This window comes from Micrasema longulum, unplaced genomic scaffold (assembly GCF_059751315.1).
Source record: "Micrasema longulum isolate JH-2025_06_02 unplaced genomic scaffold, ASM5975131v1 h1tg000340l, whole genome shotgun sequence".
NCBI classification, from domain to species: Eukaryota; Metazoa; Arthropoda; class Insecta; order Trichoptera; family Brachycentridae; genus Micrasema; species Micrasema longulum.
The window spans coordinates 107,415-129,114 of NW_028277543.1; the positions used below are offsets into that span (position 1 = coordinate 107,415).

The 21,700-nt window shown below is 33.5% G+C and overlaps 1 protein-coding gene across 2 annotated transcripts; it reads left to right on the plus strand.

Moving 5' to 3' along the window:
- Positions 1–1,595: 1,595 nt before the first annotated feature.
- On the plus strand, positions 1,596–21,158 carry LOC148282309 (uncharacterized). 2 transcript variants are annotated; one of them, XM_088225232.1, is made up of 12 exons: positions 1,596–2,309; positions 3,648–4,686; positions 6,326–6,381; positions 11,333–11,428; positions 11,848–11,998; positions 12,757–12,884; positions 14,330–14,478; positions 15,442–15,925; positions 17,426–17,585; positions 18,247–18,369; positions 19,849–20,040; positions 20,691–21,158. In XM_088225232.1, the coding sequence occupies exons 1-12, from the start codon at positions 1,824–1,826 to the stop codon at positions 20,873–20,875; spliced, it is 3,249 nt and encodes a 1,082-aa protein (XP_088081358.1). In that variant the 5' UTR covers positions 1,596–1,823; the 3' UTR covers positions 20,876–21,158. The 2 variants fall into 2 exon arrangements, with proteins under 2 accessions (XP_088081358.1, XP_088081357.1); XM_088225231.1 differs by having other exon boundaries at positions 1,605–2,309; positions 6,326–6,516.
- Positions 21,159–21,700: the final 542 nt, after the last annotated feature.

Below are 21,700 nucleotides of genomic sequence, written 5' to 3' on the forward strand. Positions count from 1 at the left end.
CCCTTGTACTATATAGGTAATCTGTGGTATAGCCAACACCGGCTGATCCTAATGTTGGTATAGCTCTTTTGATGCCATTTGAGTTTTGAGTTGATGAATATTAAACGCCAGTATGTCCACAACAATCCACCACAATGTCCATGTCTACTAGCTTCTGAATTGAAATGGAATTTTTTGACAGGGTTTTCATTTATTTCATTGTAATAATGAAGACATGTTTTAATTTAAATAGTAGTGAAATTATCTTCTTTTTTTACTAAAAAAAAAATATACTGGTGTTTGATCTTTATCAACTCATTTGTCATCATACCGTATTTTGCGGACGACAAGCCCAACACCGACTAGATGAACCAGCCGCATCAGACCATAAAACGCACTCCAAAATGAATATCATTATTAAGAAAAAAAAAGACGCACCCCAATTTTTGGTTGAATTTTCAGAGTAAAAAAGTGCATCTTTCGGTCCGATTCCATACTAATATAAAAAATCTGAAATTTTTATTGTGTTTCCTTCTCACGAGAAGTATCATAAACTACTTTTCATCCCGAAAAAAATCACTTCCTCAGGAAAATTGATATTATTAAATAATAATTTTTCAAAACATATTTTTTATAAAGCATGTGAAAGAAAAACGTTATTTTTTTTCCTTTATTAGGGCCTACTACCAAAACTTGATAACATCGGCCAAAAACAAGTTACATTTATAAACATAAGAAAAACAAAAAGAGAAAGATCATAAAAACGAATACAGGATTTGGAGAGTTCAAAAAAAGAATCGAAATTAAAAAAGTTCGAATTTAACAATGCTATATCAAATTCCAAAATTAATTATCATTACTAGTACCTACTTACTTTGTTTGTCACGCTAAAAAAATATACAAATAAGCTTATTAGAGTATATACATCTCTAAGCATATAAGCAAGAGCCATCATGTCGGCTATAGCAAAAGCTGGTTTACTCCAAGCCGTGCCATTGTCGCACAAGGACATAATTACTCAATGCTGCCCCTCCCGAAATTTTTCTCATGGTACCCTGATGCTAATGTATTAATTCAGAACAATGAGTACTTTATTGTTATACGCACTGACGTATACGTCATTGATTATACACATATTCTTGCATTTCTATAAGAATTAGGATCATGAGTCGTATTTGTATGCATATATATTTTCATTAGCGTGTAAAATAAACAGGAAAATTGAAAAAAAATAATCGAAAGAAGATAATTACATCTTTTGGTCTACTGGTAAGCGTTTATCCATTACGTTTGAGGTCCCGGGTTTGATTTTCGCCAAGGTCGACGTGAAATGTATACATATTTGGTAGATGATTAATCTACAATATACTGGTTTCTATACTGGCGTCTGAAGTGAAGCCAAGTGTATTGCAAAAAACAGTCGCTTATCCAATGCGATTTGAGTAACAATGCAATGCCTTATGCACCATTAGTTGTGGATAAGCGAATAATGATAATGATGATGGTAACTAATATATTTAATTAGTAATAATGAAAACAAGCCCCGTTTATAATTTCAGATTTGTTTACTTCTTCTTCGTAAATTTTACTTTTTGAGTTTGAGTGTAGTTAATGGCAATATCGTCGATTCATCCGTCAACTGTCATTGAGATTTGCGCTTGTTTTGCCGATAAGTAACTGATAAAGCGTAATTCGATCGACCGAAACGCATAAAACGATTAAAATATATTTGTGCATTGAGTGGTATCAATATGAACTTTGTTTTGTATGAGACACGGTGTTTAAAATTATATTGTGGGTCGAATTGTCAGTTTTAAAATGCATTGAGAACGCAAATTTCTAAAATGTGGAATCGTAGTAATTGGTGCGAAAGAGTAATCTTAATATCGCTGGGGGTTATTTTGTTCTTGCTGGTTTTTAACGTTTTTTTTGAGAGCGTGTCTTACAACATTTGGATCTTTATTTATACAGTTTCGCTAATTGTGTTTTCCATATGGGCTACATGTCGCGACATACAGTTTCTTTTGGAGCACAACACTCCGCTGAAGGGCGCTCCGGGACTTGCTGAGCATTCTAAATTTAATTTCATCAGTTCTTTCATTCCACTTTTGAAAAGAACCTTTTCTCCCGATCTCAAGAAAACGGAAAGAGACGTTGAACCAAAAAAGAAACCAATAAATATTTCTTCGTGCGCTGATATTAGCACAATTGCGAGTGTTATCGAGAGGAAATTCGTTTGGGCATGGTATTCTCAATATGTCTCAAATGAAATTGCATTTCCATTCGCTTGCAAGGAGCTGTTGGATCAAATGGTTAATAAAATATTTCAGGTGAGTCCTTTTCTAAATACAGTCGAACTTGGTTATCATGAGGAAGACGGGAATTTGCTCGTTATAAGCATTACTCGTTATACCAGAGAAAGGTTTTTAAATCCAATTGCCATTACATATTGTCACTATTGATAATTATAATAAATGCTTACAAACATTCCAGTTTCTAAATTTCAAATTCAGATAAATAGCTATTATTTTTTCACAATGTTGACAATGTGATAACGATAGAAAAAACTTTTTACACACTTCAATATGTTTCGCGCCACATTCTATTTTATAAATAATGGACACTTTTTCGCAAATTTAAACACTTCTGCTTGTTAGTAGTCATGTTTACAATTCGAGGGTTAGGTTTTAACTTATCTGAAATTATGCACTTGTAATTTTCCATATGCATTGATTATAGAATATTAAAAAAAAAACAATGTAAAAATCCCCGAAACAAGGATGTCATTCATAAACTACAAAAGACGTTGTAAATTGTAATGAGGTGCCGAGCCTGTGCTTACTAAGTTCACAAAGCTTGGATTTTTTACACGCAATTTCAGCCATATGTGTGATACTTTGTCAATGCTGTCGGCGAAAACACCAATTAGGTACTTGGACACTTACATAGTGTCATAAATATAAACCGATCCCAACGCCCAGTGGCATCGGTAATAAGTTAGTCTTCCATTTGAATTTTATTACTTAGTTTATTATTTCGAAAATTATGGGATAGTACAATTAAATGCTCTAATTTTTACCGCGCGCAAGAAAACATTTTTTGTATCATATTCCTCATCGCAGAATTGTTTTGTTCATTATTTACTGGTATTTTTAATTTCTAACTAAGTAAATTTGTGTTTTTATATGTTAGTTTAAAATAAGAATTTTCAATATCTGGATTTGAAATAACTAAAGATTGGTTTTTCTTTTTCTTCTCGACTTTTTGAAATAAAGAATGTATTACTTCTAATAACCGAAAATCTGTCAATTTTTCATTCAATATTAATTTGTCATTTAGTTAACATTTTCATAAATCATTTTAATATAGATGTTATTTGGTAAGTATTTGACATATGTTTGTATGAATTATTAAAATAAAATTCCATTATAATTTAAATTATAATTAATTATCATTAAATTATATTACAAAAGGAATTAACAGTTTAATAAATTTGCCCTATTTTTCCCTTTTAATGTTTGAAAAGTATTGTTTTTGGGAACAAATTTTTTTAAAGTTGACCTTTATTGACTGACAATTATTATTGAATTATTCTAAATGTGTCAATTTTACTGTTGCCTATAATAAGATAATTTTTTTGTCATTCCAATCATACAATTTAATTTCAGGTTTCGCCAAACGTCGACACTGTAGGATTCTGCTCTGATTCACTTAGAATAATTCTGCGCCATTGCAAGGAATACAAAAGGGCATCCAAGAGACTAGAAAGAACAGGAAAAGGCAGAATTGAGGAGTATTATCGAAACTCTCATCCAACTTCAGCTCAAAGAAACTCCCTCACAATATCCCCTAAAGCAAAGTCAACACAGAGCCACTGTTTGTACCTAACTAGAGCGTTCTTGAAAGAACTTCTTCCCTGGGAACTGTGGGGTACTCCCCATGCTTTGCTGTTAGCTTCAATCCTAGCAAAACGACTACACATATTTCTTTCAACTGATCTTTCGAATCCCAACTGGCTGAAACACAAACTGTCTCAATTATTAGAGATGAAAAATGATAAAACCGTTCCTCACGTTGTCGAAACCCCTAAAATCTGCGAGGATCCTTTAAAACCAAATGATGCCTCGCCAAAGCACATTCCTTCGCATACGCCGATCGCCGTAAGAAAAGATTTTTATGACAGTGCGTTAGATAAAAGCATCGAAGAGACTGTAAAAAAAACTTCAATAGAATCAGCATTGTCAAACATGATTTCTAATAGTACAGCTTCTATTTTACAAAGGGCCGAGTTAGAAAGAAATCCGTCGAAGCATTCCTTGCAAAATATAGTAATTAATAACCAGGATTTGCTTAAAAGCAGCGGCGTTGCAATCGTAAAGAAACCAACACTGCCGATTGACATCAAATCATCACCTTCTCACAGTCTAAACGGAGATGCTGTCTCAGGTGTCACGGGCAAGAATTCTAACGAAGTTAAAATCTACGATAAAGTTGTCGACGGTAGTGTTAAGACATGGAATAGCGACGTAGATTTGGAGTGTGTCAGTCTAGGGCGGGACCTCCTGGCCTCGCTGGATGGGGAGGTGGGGTTCGAGTCTCGGCTGGGACGACTGTGGGAGGCGGATGGAGCAGAGAGCAGTGAGGCCTGGAGTCCGAACCCTCCGTCAACTGGATCTTCAACCAAAACGCCGTATGGCCTGTGGTTTGGTAATTTTCATTTGTACTCGTATAATTCAATAAGCGAAGTAGATATCTGTTAACATGTGTTTAATGTCGTCCTGGCTACAAATTCTCAGAAATATAAAGTAGTATGGCGATGCTGCCCCTCAATACTCTCCCAGAGAGGAGTGGGAGTAAACTGCCGTAAAATCATTTTGAATTCACTTGGCGCCGCTGTCGCCAGAATTTTTGATTAGAAATGTCATGGCATCTTTTTGTTTTTTGTTGTTAGAACAATGACCAAACAATTGTGTAAATTTTTCGTCAATTTGCATCAGTTTTGCCATGTTACTACCTAATTTCAGAGTTTTACAATTGAAACATTTAAAAATCTAACAATCTCATTATGTGTTTTCATATTTCATGTTTTTTGTATCCATGTCTAAGACTTTGTTATTTGACAGAATAAGTCTATAAGTGTGAACTTGTAGCTGAAAATGAATTTGTTACGTTTTTTAAAAACCAAAATATATTTTTATTCTTTTGAAGCGTCTGTTTCAAATTGAACATGTTTTTAACTTGAAATATAGATTTATAAATTATTGTTGCGTAAACATGCTATTATTTGGTATTGTGCTTGTACAAACAACACTAAGACGCCATGACAGCTCACTTGTTAGTGATTTTTTTTCAAATTTAAAAAAAAAGAGTGTCCCACCTGAAGAGCGTCTTTTTTATTTTGTCTCGGATATAATAAAAGCCTCGCCGCCATTGATGATTAATGTTAGGGCATTTTAATTTGATTTTAAGAAGGTCCATGTTAAACGTGGTGTATTCTCTGAATTATTTAGAAAAAATATTCAACTAACATTATTTTATTATATTTCATGTGTTGATAATCAATTACCGAAAATTTATATCACAGTATTTTCGAAATGCAACATTTAGGTATATATTATTATATACCTAAATGTCAAAACTTTATTTCGGTACCGTCGTTCTAAGAGGCACATCACAACTTGTTATAGTTCTACATTATCTCTGGCATAAATGTGCCCTGAGCCCTCAAAAATGTTGGCACTTAACTAATGCCCAAACCCCCAGTGGTGCCCAACGCGTAGTTAGTCGTTCTTCGACCGCCAGCCAGGCGTGACGTTTAGAATCATCGAGACCAAAATGCCTGTTTGTGTCATAAAAGCTTATAAAAATTTGTTGTAAACATTGAAATACAAACTCCAATATTTGGTAATCTATGCATGCTTCTTGAATGTAGCCCTGGGCCGCAATTATAAACGCTATCTTCATCGGTAGATATTGAGACGGTATAAAGTAACATCGATATATATGTACAAAAATGTGGATATTTGTGTGAAAATTCAAACTGTCTTCGTGGGTAACCTGTAATTGAACATTTTTAGAAAAAAAAATTATTAACATATTCCATTTTTCATACAGAAAACTTTATTTTATTACTTTGTAGATAAAATTTATGATAAATATTAATTTTCCATTAGAATATGGATCCTGGTATAAAAATTAACAAACTCAATAACTATGGATATATTTTCATGTCACTACTTTAAACAAAAACATTTAACTCTGTAGGGTGCGTCTATGTCGTATTGGTCGATGGCAATTTGACGCATAATGTGTTGTCTTTCATGTAGAATTATCTTTTTGTCCGCAGGCGAAGAAGACACATTGGATATGGAATTGACAGAAGAAAGTCCCCCTAAAAACATGGTACAAACAAACACTTCACATTCCATTTCTAACTTTAACATAACAAAACCTCTCAGCATTCACAACATGAAGGAACTGCAAAATATATCCATAAACACGGTCAATCAGGCAAAGCATAAGATAGGGGACCTGCAGGTTTGTCAATTAGCATTCGCGTATCTGTTGAATGTGCAAATTAGAAATGTGAATGTTTGTTAGTGTATTTCCTCTCTTCTAACTCTATCTCCTTTGGTGTATTGCAGCCGCGTATCAAGCATGAGGGAGGAATTGTATCAAATAAAACCAAAATGGCTGCAAACTTATTGCATGAGCACACATAATGGAAAATTTGTAAAAATAATGTTAATGTCAATGGAAAAAGCAGCCGTCACTTTTATTTTAGTACTGCTTACAAAAATATACATATAATTTGAGAAGCTCACTCAATACAACTCTTTTCGCTGTTCATTTTTTGCCATCGTACTGAAAATATTATTATACGTACAAGCGACACTCGCATATCACTGCAACTACAACTAGATAACTTCAAAATCTTTATTTTTGAGTTAATCACTTGAAACACATATTTATATCCTTCTTCGTGAATGCTACAAATAATTAATTAACCCACAATTGGTCGACTTTGAGTTTTTAATGTATTTCGTTAATATATGGGTTAAGTTCACTGAAAGAGCGGAGGCAGCATGGTGTCTTAACTGAGCTATATGATGTACCCAAGTTGAAATCAATGTTCACTATGAATGAAAACCGCCATCTCAGAGGTCATTCATTGAAACTAAACACTGCCTCCTTCTCATCCAACCCCGGGAAGAACTTCCTAACAAACCGGTTTGTGGAGAAATGGAATGGCCTTCCCGAGAAAGTGATCGGTGCTAGTTCAGTTAATGTCAACTAGATGCACACAGCAATTTATAATGTTTAATAACCATGTACACTTGATATACACGCATCAGCTTAATAGCTGCTAGTGTATTATTAATGATAAAAATAATATCGTTAGTTCCAACGAATAAAAATAAATATTTTGCAATTAGTTACTATTAAAATATTACAACAGAGATGAAGAACATTTTAGAGAAGGTAATATAGAAGTCTAGGCGCCAACAGGGCTTATGACCTGTCATTGGCTGGTTTAGGTGGCCACACACACTGTTACATTCACCATTCTGCCCACATTTGAACATCTTTACTAGTATGTAGGTGAAATAATTCAATGAGATGAATCTCACCCGCATAAATAAAGGTTTCAGCTCTTTAACTTTACAAACATCAACACATGAAAGAATTGAAGGAATATAGATGTTCATATAGGCAGAATGGTGAATGTTACACAGTGTGTAAAATGGCCACTTAAACTAACCAATGGCAGGTCATAAGCCCTGTAGATCTATATTACCTTCTCTAAAACTTTCTTCATCTCTTTTGTAATATGTTAATATTAACAACTCCCCAGGGAGTTGAATCCAGTCCTTGTCTACAAAAATTTGGACAAACTCAAAATATTGTTGCAATTAGTTACGTTTTTTTTGGTATGCATATTGTCATATCTTTTATTTTTTAGACAGTAAACTATTGTATGAACCCTCGCGATCATTTTCAACGGGCGAAAGAGATGACCGGAAGTGGCGTAAATATCAGTTATGATTGTGTCCCTCGGACTGGAGGATGTCCACCGCGTGCGCTGTTTTTTTTATTTTAAAACAGCAGTTTTGATATCTTTTTCCAAAATAAAATAATTAAGCCAATTAGAGCACAAACATGTGATGTAGCCTTAGAAACTAAATATTCATTCCACAATAGAAACTCCAACAACAGATTCATCGTATAATAACCAAAACCTATATTTGCGTGAAAAACAGCAAAATACTTTTTTTTTTAAATTTGATTTGTTTGATTTTAGTAATAATCTATCATATTTGTTATAATATACAGAATAACAATGTATGTTATCGTTCGTGCTTCTAATGATTATCTACACTGTTTGTGAGTATCAAATAATTATCGTATGTTACACAAACAATGTTTTTCTCATATTAACCCCAATGTAAAATGTTGTATGTCATTCATACTATATTTTACTTTGTCTTTTACAAAGTATAATATGTCAATCATACAATATTTGACTTTATGTCTTTTCTGAAGTATAATATTGTAATTTATTATAGAAATAAAAGACGAGTGATACTTTAATCCACAAATTTGGAATATCCAGTGACCAGTTTCAACGCTTTCGCGACATCTTCGAGACTGGTATCTTTATTAAGGAATTCAATGTATTTATACAAAACAGAGGTAAGGATAGAAAATTCAAAATTAAATTAAATTATTTTTGTCTTAAGGATCATTAACAAAGTGTTTCAGGTTAACTAATGATATTTCTAATGAGTTTAAGTATTGTATATATTTTATTTTTAAGTCCCATTCTTCGTGAGTTTGATTTCTGTCAATTATGATTTCTGAAAAGCAAAGGGTAAAAAGTAATTACATAGTAAAATTATTAGCATTGGTGGATATTCCAAATTTGTGGATTAAAGTATCACTTGTCTTTTTTTTTTGTTTTTAATTTCTCTAAAATTTTACTGTGCATGCGGAAATATTGATTGACACAACAGAGTAGATAAGTAAAAGGTCATTTATTTGATTTATTTATTATTTACATACAATATTACATTTTTATTATTTTTTAAAACATTTTTTTTTTCTTTGACTAATATGGCTTGTCGGTAAAGATCCTTTGCATGAAAACATGATAACACTACATAGTTGTATAATAATAATTATTACTAACTGAAATATAAGAAGCGAAAAAAAAATACATGTAATTTATGTTTTCAAATAATATTTAGAAAAATGCAAAAAATAAGTATATGACATCGCAATTATAAGATAAAAAAAAAAATACAAAACCGGATATTTCTACAATAAATTACAATGAACTTCCATCAAGAATTTTCACTAACAAACTTAAATGTTTATAATAATATTGTATGTGTATTTTATGTTTTTTGTAAGTTTATATGAAAAAAGAAATAAAAATATGTATACCAATTTTTCCAAAATCAGTCAATACTTAGATTTATACTGGACAAAAATATCTTTAAATCCTTCTCCTGAAAAATCGCATTTTGTGGGTTACAATATTATACATAGGAGGTGTCAATATGTAGTATAGGACTTTAAGTTTACCTTGTAAAACAATGCTCGCTGTTGTCTGAACTACGATCAGCCGGAGGACAGCGCTGAAGGTCAATTGTGCATTTCCATATGTAGACAACAATAGAAAAAGAAATCCAAAATACTGCTTACCTGGTACGTATGCCAAATTGCTGACGAAAAGGCAAATAAAAGGTGACTTCAATTTCTAGCTACACTCTTCTCTAGACGCAGACTACCCCCACTCGGAAGAAGAGGGAACGATAGTAAAGGCTACTATAAAAGCCGTGAAGCCCTTACTAAAAAAGCTCAGTCAGTAACAAATCATTACTTTGCCTTATCTCTCTGTGTCCCTATTGTCGCGCATTTCACGGTCCTCTATTTGATAATAAATTATTATACCTACGCAATTTCACTGTGTGTTTTCAATAAGTGACTTTCAAACCACTAAAGTAGCATCCGTGGAGGAAGATACAAAGATGTGTTTTAAGTGGTTAACTCAAAAATTCTGATTTCGATGTTACCTAGTTGTAGCAATTATTACCCCACAATATTACACTCACATCACACAACAAATTTAATTGATGACACCCTTAAATGTTTTATCTTTTTCACACTCTATTTTCATAAAAAATTGTTACAACTTGACATTGAAAAATGAAACGTTGTTTCTTTTAATCTTCTTTAATTGCCATCTCTCCATCTTGCTTCAGAAAATGTGCTTTATATGTACTTTTCATTTTTCGATTTCACTGTTTTGTCACGTTTAAATTGCACAGTTGAAAAATATTAGTTCTGTTCTTCTCCCAATTCTTTAGCACGTGTTAAAAGAACAAGATAGAAGATGAACTTTGATGATTGTTGTATTTAAGTGAGCTGATCCTGCTGCTTTATCTTCCTTCCATTTTCCTTTCTTCCTACTTTTTTTTTTTGCAAATTATAAACAATGTGATACAAGGTAAGTTGTTAAGTGCATTACAAAACAGTCAAATACTAGTGAGTTAATTAAGTACTTTTATTTGGTGTCAAGTATTGCTTTAGAATATTTAAATATTGTTTGATGGCGATGGAAAATCATACAATTAATTACACACACATCACCCCACACACTAATTTGTAGTGCACAATTGAGCGCTGCAAATGTGTAATGTTCAGCGCTACCTAGCGGGTGTTTTACTAACAATGTACTGTGTTTAGATTCAGTGTGCGGGAGCAAATTTGTACTTATCATGGTTATAACTAAAATTGTATTGAGTGAAGTTAGCCTCAGGGTGTAGTTAGCAAATGTACTGTATGAAGTTATTGCGAGGTGTTAATCATGGTAATCAGTGATACCACCTTAACATAAGAATAGAATAGAACATCTAGGTACCGTTTGACAATAAATTGGAATTTTACATTCAAACCTTATGTTTGTTACAATATTTTGAGTTTATTACTTCAGTACTGATAATTTTCAATGTATTTTAATCAAAATGATTTTTTGACATTTCAGTGCACACACGCCCTTATTTACAATGTAATTGCAAAATTTGTCGCCGAATCCTCTTCTCCAGTATTTCATCATATTATTTATTATGGCACAAAACATAATGATTAGGTTGATACTGCGAATTTACACCTTGGGGCGATCATCATATGCCACACTGCGTGAAGGCTATAATCGTGTGGGTGTGGCCGATAACTCAATAAAACGCTCACTTAAACGCACTGTAGTTCTACAATTGTGTGCTACGCACGGTGTGGTCTCATCGCTATTGTTTTATTTTTGAACTCATTTATTTGGTTTGTTTTCAAGGACGAAGCGGCTGGTATGATGGAGGGAATTTTGGACTTTGGGATGGCGGGGCTAAGAAAAGGCTTAAGGCTGACAGGACTTCAGGAATCATTACAGGTATCCAAATACTTCAGTATTAAATAATTGAGCACATTTCATACTTTGCCAGTAACATCCATTGGGTTTTTAATTGAATATACAAATTGCTTAAAAGTAAACATGATGTAAAGATATATGTACAGTACCCGGCAGTAATTAAAATATATCGGGCTTAAGAATGAGACTGCCAACTTTGTAGAGCGTCATCTCTGTCCCAGGAGTTCGGTATCTGTATGTATGTATGTATGTATGACAAAGACGACGCTCTACAAAGCCACAGTTTGCCGATTACGCCGGCAGTCTCTTTCTTAAGCCCAATGTACTTTATTTAATGCCGGCTACTGCATATTGATATTACTTCTTCTTGCTCAGGGAGATATTCATAATGTTTCTAAAATATGTTGTGTATTAAATTACTCATTTGCGTGTTTTTGCAGGAAAAGGGGACTGCGGTGCAGAGTTCCAAGTCGGCAGCTGAGAATGTCTCTGCTAGTTTGGTTTCATCCATTGGACAAGTTATTTCTAGCAGGAAGAATAGCCAATCAGACGAGAGCTCAGCGAAGAGTGACGCGGCCAAAGTAGCACAAGGTACAAAAATACTTTGTTGATCCCAAAAACAAAAAAAAATCTTGAATGGCTTAGGTAGAATATACAAATAGTCTCTGAATGAAAACAAGTCAAATGCAATAAAATATAAACAATGAATGTCTTCAGCAAGTAGAAGAACCTATCGTGAAGTAATTTCTACAGCTAGGTAACTTCTAGGCCACTAAAACACATTTGTATTTTCCTCAATGTATTTAATGTATTTTTCCGGTTTAGTGGGTTTCATTATTTTTCCTTTTATATTTTTCTGTTCATGTTTACCTTCTTAAATAAAAATTAATACAATAAATAAATGAATGCTACAAATAGGCAAGTCGTGATTCATCAAAATCATATTATGATGATTTGAATGCATGATTTGTCTATTTGTATCGTTTAGAGGAGGATGAAAAAATATGTTTTTAGTGGGTAACTCACAAATGCTGATTTTGAAGTTAGCTTTAGTAATTGCCCTGCGATATATAAATATATTTTTTTTTTGTGTTTATGGACAGGGAACCTCTCTTGGCTCTTGCTAGAGCATTTAGGACATGCTCATGGGATAACCCGAGAAAATTTTCAGCGCTGACAGATTGAATGAAAAATTAGAAAGGTAAAGCTCCCTGAACGCGAGGATTCCCATCCCGATTGCCAAGCATCAAGAATAGTATTTAAAGACTATTTTTATATCCGATTGAGACATTCCTTCAGTTGGGAGTAGACGGACGCCACCAATAACAGAGGAGCGTTTTCTTTTTCAGATAATGAAACAACTGAGCCCGGGAAGAATCACCATGGAATCCAACAAGCAACTCCGCTGGTGAAACAGCATCATGTTACTAGTCAGGACAGTACTATCCTCACCAGCAACACACAAGATAGGGAGCAGGTACTTATCTAATTATTTCACAAACCAGAGAAATATCTTAACCACACATTTAGTTTTTCTAGGTCAACCTGCTGTGTCATTCACACTCTTTGCTGACATTTCGGTGCATCTGAACGGCCGTGATAATGTTTTTCGACATCTCTGCGCTACGCAGTTTTTTTTTGTTTTTTTTAACGTGTTCGTGGATATTTTCTTTCTCATAGGATCCACTCTTTTGGCGACACATCATTACTTTCTTATTTTTTGTAATACATATTTCACGTTCGATTAGACCGTAGTTGATGATTTGAAGTAAATCTTATTGACTAACATACTGAGACACTTATTGCTGGCTGTTTTTTTTTTTATAGAGACTCAATATCTCCTACCATAGTAATTACTTCTGTTTCACGTAGGTTATAGTCATCTTTTAACTATGGCGTTTATTCGTTATATTTAAACCATGTTATAATTTTAGTTACCCCTAATTATAGAGAGTTTTCGGTGGGATACTATTTTTTTTTTAGAAGTTGTTTTACACACATACATATATAATAATACAGTCAATAATTATTGGGGGTCAAGATCAAAGTCCATTGATCGATGACGCACACACTCGCCAAATGAATTTACCTGAAATGTAGAGCAAACGACCCAAGAAGCAACTCAGCATTTCCTATTGAATACAATACATTATATTGTGCAAGACCAACAGTATTGCACGCAGGACGTTAGCTCAATAACGAAATCGGATGACATATCCAGTGCTACATCTTGGAGTACATTAACTTCATTCCCGCTATGGAGACATGAAGCCCAAAGGAACACGGCCTATAAGAGGACCGCAGGGCATAGTAACATCAGTCAGTCAGTTCCAAGTCGGTCGTTATCGCAGTTACTCCGCGCTCCATAACCAAGTGTTGCATTTTATTCACTATTGAATAAATACATACGCATTGAACGCCAACCCAATTTTAATGAAATTTAATGTTTGTTCTCTAAAGTAATTTGTAAGACCGGGGAACCTGTTTTTTTATTGTGTGTTATGAGTGTGGTAAACTCTTTTTATATTCCAGATCAACAAAGTGATCTATAATCAATTTAAAGTCTCAAAGATCGGGTGTGGTCCTGTGGCTAGTGTCTGGGACTCACGGACCAAAGGTCTGTGGTTTGAATCCCACTCTACCCCAACTCAATTCCCATTTTCTAATAGTGAGTTATTTACAACTCGTTGAAAATGGCCCTCAAAATGAAATATTTGGGTAAATCATAAGAACGCAAATATTTATTTTTTTTAAAAAAAAAAGCTGTTTTGCCGGCAGGGCACCACAGAATTAAAAATATTCCCAAATGTTTTGCCTCACGGGTTATGCTCTTTGGTACGATTCCCCTTTACAAAGTGGTTTTACACTGAATTAAAAAAATTTTCAATATGCATAGTCATGTTTGTTTATTGATTGTTGCAGAAGGAACGACCCGTCTCTATTGCTCTCGAGGCACTCGTCCAAGGAACCGAGTCTCCTGACTACGAGTATGAAGAACCAGCAGATTTCGCTTCCACCATAGCTAAATTGAGAAGTCTGCTTCAGCAGAAGACCGGAGATATTACTCCCAAGTAAGCTCCCATAATATTTTTTACTATTACTATTTTTAACCAGTACAACTTAAGGCGGACTGATCCATACCCAATTTCCTTTCTAAGGATTTTTTTCCTGAGATTAGTTGTCGAATTCAAAACACGGATTTTTTACGAAAGTGATGCTTTTCAATCGTGTAGAGTAAAATTGATAAGAGTCTTCCGGTGACCTTAGATATGCAGTACGTCTTATTTCGTTAAACTGTGACATGCATTACACATTCTGTAATTAGTAATTGAGGATCATTTTTTGAAAACGTGATATTCGCCCTACATGGCGTTTTTGTATTTAAAAAAAAAAAATAAAGTCAGTATTGAGATGCATCATTTACCTGGAAAAAAACGCACCAAAACATGTTAAAAACCGTCTTAAAAAATAAAAAAAAACAATGTCTTACATGATACCATATCGTGTTTTGAAAAAACAATATTTTGTTACAGGACAATGCTGCAATCAAATCAGCTATCCTATCCATCGAATGCCCATCCTCTCAATTCTCCTCTTTTTAATATGTTTCTCTACTCATCTTCACTTTACTTCCTTTTTGTTTCTTCTTTCTTGTTTTTTAGAATCTATTACACGTTTAGTGTAATTATTTTGTAGTTATTTTTTATAATGCTTTATGTACTTTTCACTGTATATTGTAAGAGCCCTCTTGGCCTATATTAAATAAATAAGGTGTAATTTTTTTAACAAAGATTGTTAAAGCGATTTGATGCAGACCACAAAAAACCCTCTCGTGAAAAATTACATTTCAAGCGAAGGTCGTGTTTTGAAAAAAAACGATCCTTAATTAAAAACACACTGGGCCAAATCGGCAAAATCTGGAACATTCCAAATCGACGTGCATAGAAAAATTACCCCAACGGAAGACTCAACTCAATTTTACTGTCGAGTAGAAAATGACAATTTTCTTATTATTTCTTTTTTTTTTGTTTTAGTTCTCAAGATGACGGTGCACTGATTCTTTCCCAAAATGACAAATCCACCCTTCCCAAACCGACGTCGGCGACCCAACCCAATAACTCCCCGGTCCACAAACCAACAACGAATCAAAAAATCCCCGAGCGTACGCAAAAGCCAGACGAGATAGCTTCCATACCGAGCTTCGAATCAGAAAACGGCTTCACAATTCTATCTGGAGAACTCTTCGAAGCGGAGGAAGCGCTAAATCACAAAGTGGGGTCTGCTGTAATCAATAATAATACCCATGGAAATGGAAATAACATGCAAAGATTGGATAAACTGTTTACAAGAACTGTTACCGGAGTTTTTAACACGATTAAAACTGCCGTCGGTGGGGATTCTCTTGCCGATGCTGTCTCGGGTCATGCAGAAGTGTCTGCTTCTAACATGGACAAACAAAATGTCGTCAGAGCTCACCAGCATAAAGATGATTGGATTTTCGTAGAAGGTGATGTCGATGTAAGTTATTTAGGCTATTAAAAACCTGGGTGTTAATGCCAGGCGTCTTTGTTAATGCTTGCTAAATAAAATGAGTTAGGTATAAGAAAGTACTCCAAAATAACCATTCTTTTATTGCACAAATTAGCCACACAATTAGTCAGAAACATGTTTGTCATGCGTAATAGTGTTCGACAACCCCTTCCTTTACTAGTAAATAACATAAGAATTTGTTTAGGTCACGACAAAACCTGGTCGCTGGCGAAAATTATGAATAAAAGTGGAATAAACTGAATTGGCGGCCTCCGTGATGTAGTGGTCAAGACGCTTGACCCACACACGGAAGGTTCCGGGTTCGATTCCCAGTGAGAACACAAAAATTAAATGTGATTTTTCTCAAGCCTGGGTGTCCTGTGGTGTAATTCACCACTGTAATTGGGCCTTCTGGGCCCCTATTACAATGGGAAGTTAACAGAGTTAGAAAAACCGATATTTGTGTACGAAAATGAGTATATTTGCATGAACATTTAAAGTACAACATGTTTAGAAAAAAAAATTGTAAACATATTCTATTTTTTATATCATCATCAGTGGCGCTACAGCCCGTTGTGGGCCCTGGCCTCCTCCAGAATTTGTCTCCATTCGTCCCTGCACCCCGCGGCTCTTCTCCAGTTCGTTAGGCCAATCGCTCTTGTGTCACTTTCCACATTATCCAGCCATCTTAATTTTGGTCTGCCTCTGCTTCGTCTGCCTTCCGGAGTGGTATAAATAATCTTTTTTGGGGTGCGGTTATCATTCATTCTGTGCACGTGGCCCAACCATTGTAATCTTCTTATTTTGATGAATTGTGCAATGTTGGGTTCGCCATACAGTGCCTCCAATCCGTCTCCTCCACACTCCGTTTTGGTTGACAGCACCAAATATCTTCCTAAGTACTTTTCTTTCGAATACTAATACCATATTTTTATCTCTTTTAGTCATAACCCAGCATTCGGTACCATATGTAATGACCGGTCTGAGGAGAGTTTTGTAAATAATAACCTCAGTTTTTCTCATCTGTTATAAACAAGCCATAATAACATCTGTTTGCTGCTGATAGCCGTGCTCTAATCTCGGTACTATAATTGTTATCATTAGTCATTACAGTACCTAAATATTTAAAGGAATTGACATTGTCTATGTGGTGTGACCCAACGTCAATTGCCTGTTGTACATAGTTTATTTGTGACTTTCTTGCGAACATATATTTAGTCTTAGATGTATTAATTTTAAGACCATTAAGACTTAGATGTATTATTTTTTATATAGAAAACTTAATTTTATTTTTTAGATAAAATTGAAGATAAATTTTAACTTCTTATTGTAATCGTGGCCCTGGCCTGTTGTGGTGAAAAAAATAAAAACTACAGTATTTATATTATTATAATCGATATACTTTTTAAAATAAAAAACCTTGTTCACAGGTGATTTATGTTGACTGTTTTAGAACTCTTAGGAGTTGATTTATTTGTACATTTTCAGGTTAGCATTCTTGTCAGCAAGTTGCTCGTGGAGCGGCGCGGATTCTGCGTTGTCGAGGTAGAAGCCGCTCAAGACTCTCTGGAAGTGCTGGTGGCTACCAATTCTTCCCAGGCCGGTAATCAGCCCGATGTCACTGGCTCCACAGTTCCCGATGACTTGGGTAATAGCTATTGCATAAATTACTTAAAAATAGTTAATTAGGATTAATTAGGAATTTTATTCATATGTTAATACATATATTAATATGCCCTAATTAGGAATTTCAGTGGCTTTTTTTATATTTTCACTTTGTTAATAGACTATCAAACTAAGACAAATTTAAAAAAAAAATTATGCATCAGCACTATAATTTATTAAAGTTGTGCAATTTTGAAATTACTCCGCATGTGATGTCATAAGTTCTCTTCGGTTAGTTCTGCTGATTGGTGAATTGGCTTCCCGTAAACCGGAAATCTATCACAACACATCAGCGACATCGTTCAAAGTAGTTTGTTTTTATAATTTTTTTCATACATTTTCAAGAAACTTTACACATCCTCTAATTTTTACCACGCATAAGATTTTTAAAATCTAATTTCCCGTAGCACTGAACTTCCTCATTGAAATGAAAATTAGGACTCTCCATATCCGGGAAGATGAAGAATACAGTTCTGAGTGTGAAATAGAACCAGAACCTGTTTTAGTGAAAAAATAAATATATTTAAAAAAATATATTAAAAAATGCATAGTTGAAAAACCTGTTTATATTTGCCCAGAAACCGCTTTCGCCTAATGTAGGCATTTTCAGGATAAACCATTTACAAGGTTATTTTTTTTTCTAGATGAGTCTGAAATAATTAGTGAGTGTCCACTGTATTACATTTGTATGGAGCTGGTTTCTGTTATCTTGGGAGGATCCCTACAGAAGGATGCTGTTATCAAATGTACAAGTGTCGCACTGGCTGGTAAATATTAATTCATATTTTACATTTAACTATCGGTTAACTGAAGTAATGCACCATTAGGTGCAGAATTATAAGGTATAATTTATAATTAAGAAGGAATTCCAAGTCATTAGAACAGTACGCACCATCTCTCGGTAACTGCACATATGTGCATCCACCATCTTCCAGGAATCAGTAAGCAGCCTGTTAGCCACATGCCCAGCAATAACTAGCTACAATTTACAAAATCTATCCTTCGGATATTTTTCCTTATTTATTTTATTTATTTATTTAAAAGTGCTTTATTTATTTAGTTTTTTATCGTTTACATTTTAGTATTATCTTCGCTGCTCAATGTTTATTTAAATATAATAAATATACTGCAGAAAAATTATAAGAACTGTCATAATTGGGGATTTTTCATATTTATCGATTATTCAATTAAAAATATTTTGTATTTTTTCAAGCAATGTGTAATTTTTATTGAATTAAAAAAAATACATGTTTTTATAATTTTATCTAGGTACTTAACCCGAAAAAAATAATTGAATTTGCACAAAATACATACGATTACTGATTTTTTTCCTAAATATTGGGAAGATTTATTTATATGGTATCACTTTTTTTAATATGGCACCACAAATTTCAACTGTCATTTACATCGCAGCAAAATTGTTGCAGACTTTTATGGTAACTGTTTAAACTATCTCCTTTTCACATGATGTTTATAACGTCAAATAATATTCCTCTTGCCAATTTTTTTACTTTCTGCATCGTAATTTATTGATGTAAAGACATTATTCTTCATAAACATGCGCAATGGCATGTCACTATTTAGTTGACTAATAGTAACTAAATAGTAAAATGACAAAATTAGATACTTAAACAAAATGGTCAATTACACTGCACCTACTTTGAATTTAGTTTGAGACAATAATTTACACATTTTTTTATTTACCTCGATTTTATTCTCCATTCACGCAGCGGCACGCGGCTCGTCTTTTGACAGATTGAATGAGTTATGAAAAAAAATTGACGAAAAATGACGGGTTATGAAAAACGTTAATTGGGGGGAATATTTGAATGAGAATGTATGGAAAAAAATGGGACCTAAATATTTCGGTGTAAAAAGCGGGAAAACGCAAAATCTAGGAATGTAAAAATGAGGTTTTACTGTAGATCATAATTGGAAATGAGGAACTAGAATCCTAATCGTCCATGCACTCTGCAAGACGTTCTGGGATCTTTATTTATTGTACAGCGACCTTGAAGTGATTTTCACAAAATTGGCACTGTATAAATTATTCAACTATAATCATAATAATAATAATGAAACATGGAAGATTAGGCATATTTGTATTGATTAGTATGTTAACAATGTCAATAAAAAAATAAAAAACAAATAATTCTCTTATGTCAAAACTTTTTTACAGTTGCTAGATTCAACTCAGGTTTCAGGGGTTAAACATAAGATAAAAAGTATAACTTGGTTTCTTTCAGACATGGTGGAAGAAATTTTACGAGACAAACTGAATATATTCAATTCCTGGTTGAGAGACTTAATTATTAATAATTTCCGGGAGCTTTCCAAGAATTCCGATAAGGTCCCTGCCAAGGTGGACTCGGCAGAAGCGCAGCAAGACCATATTTCTGTTCAGCAACTTGGTGACCTGGTGCTGCAGAAATTACCGGGTAAGATGATTCCAATTATACTGAAAACCTCCATTGACTCTCACTTCTCGGTGATGTGTAGCCAGTACACATTGCATCTAATAACCTTTATCTCTGTTAATATAGTAAATACTATTAATATTTAAAGCATTAACTTTGTGGTCAAACATTTGACTAAATACTTGTTTATCTTGTGTGTTTGCCCATATAAAAATCTTTAGTTAAAAGCTGTGTATCTTTTAAAGATAATTTATGAAGAATAGTTTTTGTTAAAATTCACCTCAAGCTCGCTGATAGTATTATTTTTCTAGGTCAGGCATGGGTGAATTTTTCCTAGTTTAGGTATTATGAAAAAAAAAAACAGTTCACATGTTCGATGTTTTAAGTTTATGAATGATGGTCAAATCAATGAATGGTCAAATCTCCACATTTCATTTCATTTCACATCATGATTTTACACTAACACGTACCATTCTTTTGTGCAAACTTCTATAGGTGTACACATTCACCATAGACAAACTCATACCTCATTTATATAGGTACCTACACTTTATTACTCTCTATTTTTTACTGTGTAAATGTTAACTGCGGAATCATATTATATGCCTTGTTTTTATACCAAATATTTTTATAATTATATTTTAAACTTTAATATAAAATTTTTCTTCCAGATGTTATTTTCAAACTCTTTGGCAAGGAAGAGACATCGGCCGCAATCCAACTGTTGATATCTTCTATAGAGAACCCACTCATCAACAGGGACATTGTTTTTAACCTGCTGGATGTGACCATGCTGCACTTTCTAAAGGCTTGCCTGCAACCCAGTTACATGGTCACACCACCGCCTTCGGCCTAGTTACATAAAGATAACTACATTGAATGTTGTAGATTGAAAACTGCAGAGATATAATGTTATTTGAATAATTATTATACAGAAAGGCATTATTAGTTACTAAGTTGCGACTTTCGTGCAGATGTCAACTTTTGTTTTTAGAAGGTTAAAGAATGATATTTTATCCGAAAAAAATACTAAGGGTTGAGGTCAAAAAATGATAACCGAGTGATTTAGAAAGAGTTTTTAGCGCTAGGCTTTCTTTTTGTTGATTTTGAGTTTATTTAAAGATAAATTGGTTGTAATATATTTTGATGCATCTAATTAAAACAATGTTCAATATCTGAATAGAAGGTAGTTAAACAATATGAAAACCAAATATCTTGAAATTATAATGATGTATTTGTTGTTAAATAATTGTTGAACCTAAGAAATAGGTTTATTTATAAGATGTTTGAGTGACATATAGTAAAAATGTGAAAGAGCTGAACTCAAAAACATTGAAAGTATGAACAGAAATATAATGAATTTTGAAAAAATTAATTAATATAATATAAGTAAATTAAGAGATAGTAAAATGATCAATGTTGTTGATGTTTTTTTTTTTTATTAAAAAAAATGAATCAAACCATTTTAATTCCAGCCTACTTTGCATAGAATGTGCAAAAAATATTTTTTGTATCTCGGTTAACTATTGAGTTTTCATCTATTAATGAATTAAATGAGATTTAGCATGTTTCAAAATATATCACTGAACCTGAAATTGAAATCGGGCCCACGGGTTGAGGATTTTATAATTGTTTTAACTAAACTTGAGAGTTATTTTTTCAAATGGCAAAAAATTACTAA

Bases quoted from the DNA above. Each gene is read 5' to 3' on its own strand.
- LOC148282309 (XM_088225231.1), top strand. From the start codon at position 1,824: ATGTGGAATCGTAGTAATTGGTGCGAAAGAGTAATCTTAATATCGCTG. The intron at 11,999-12,756 runs GTACAAAAATAC...TTTCTTTTTCAG, and splicing joins CGCGGCCAAAGTAGCACAAG to ATAATGAAACAACTGAGCCC. The intron at 20,041-20,690 runs GTAAGATGATTC...TTTTTCTTCCAG, and splicing joins GGTGCTGCAGAAATTACCGG to ATGTTATTTTCAAACTCTTT.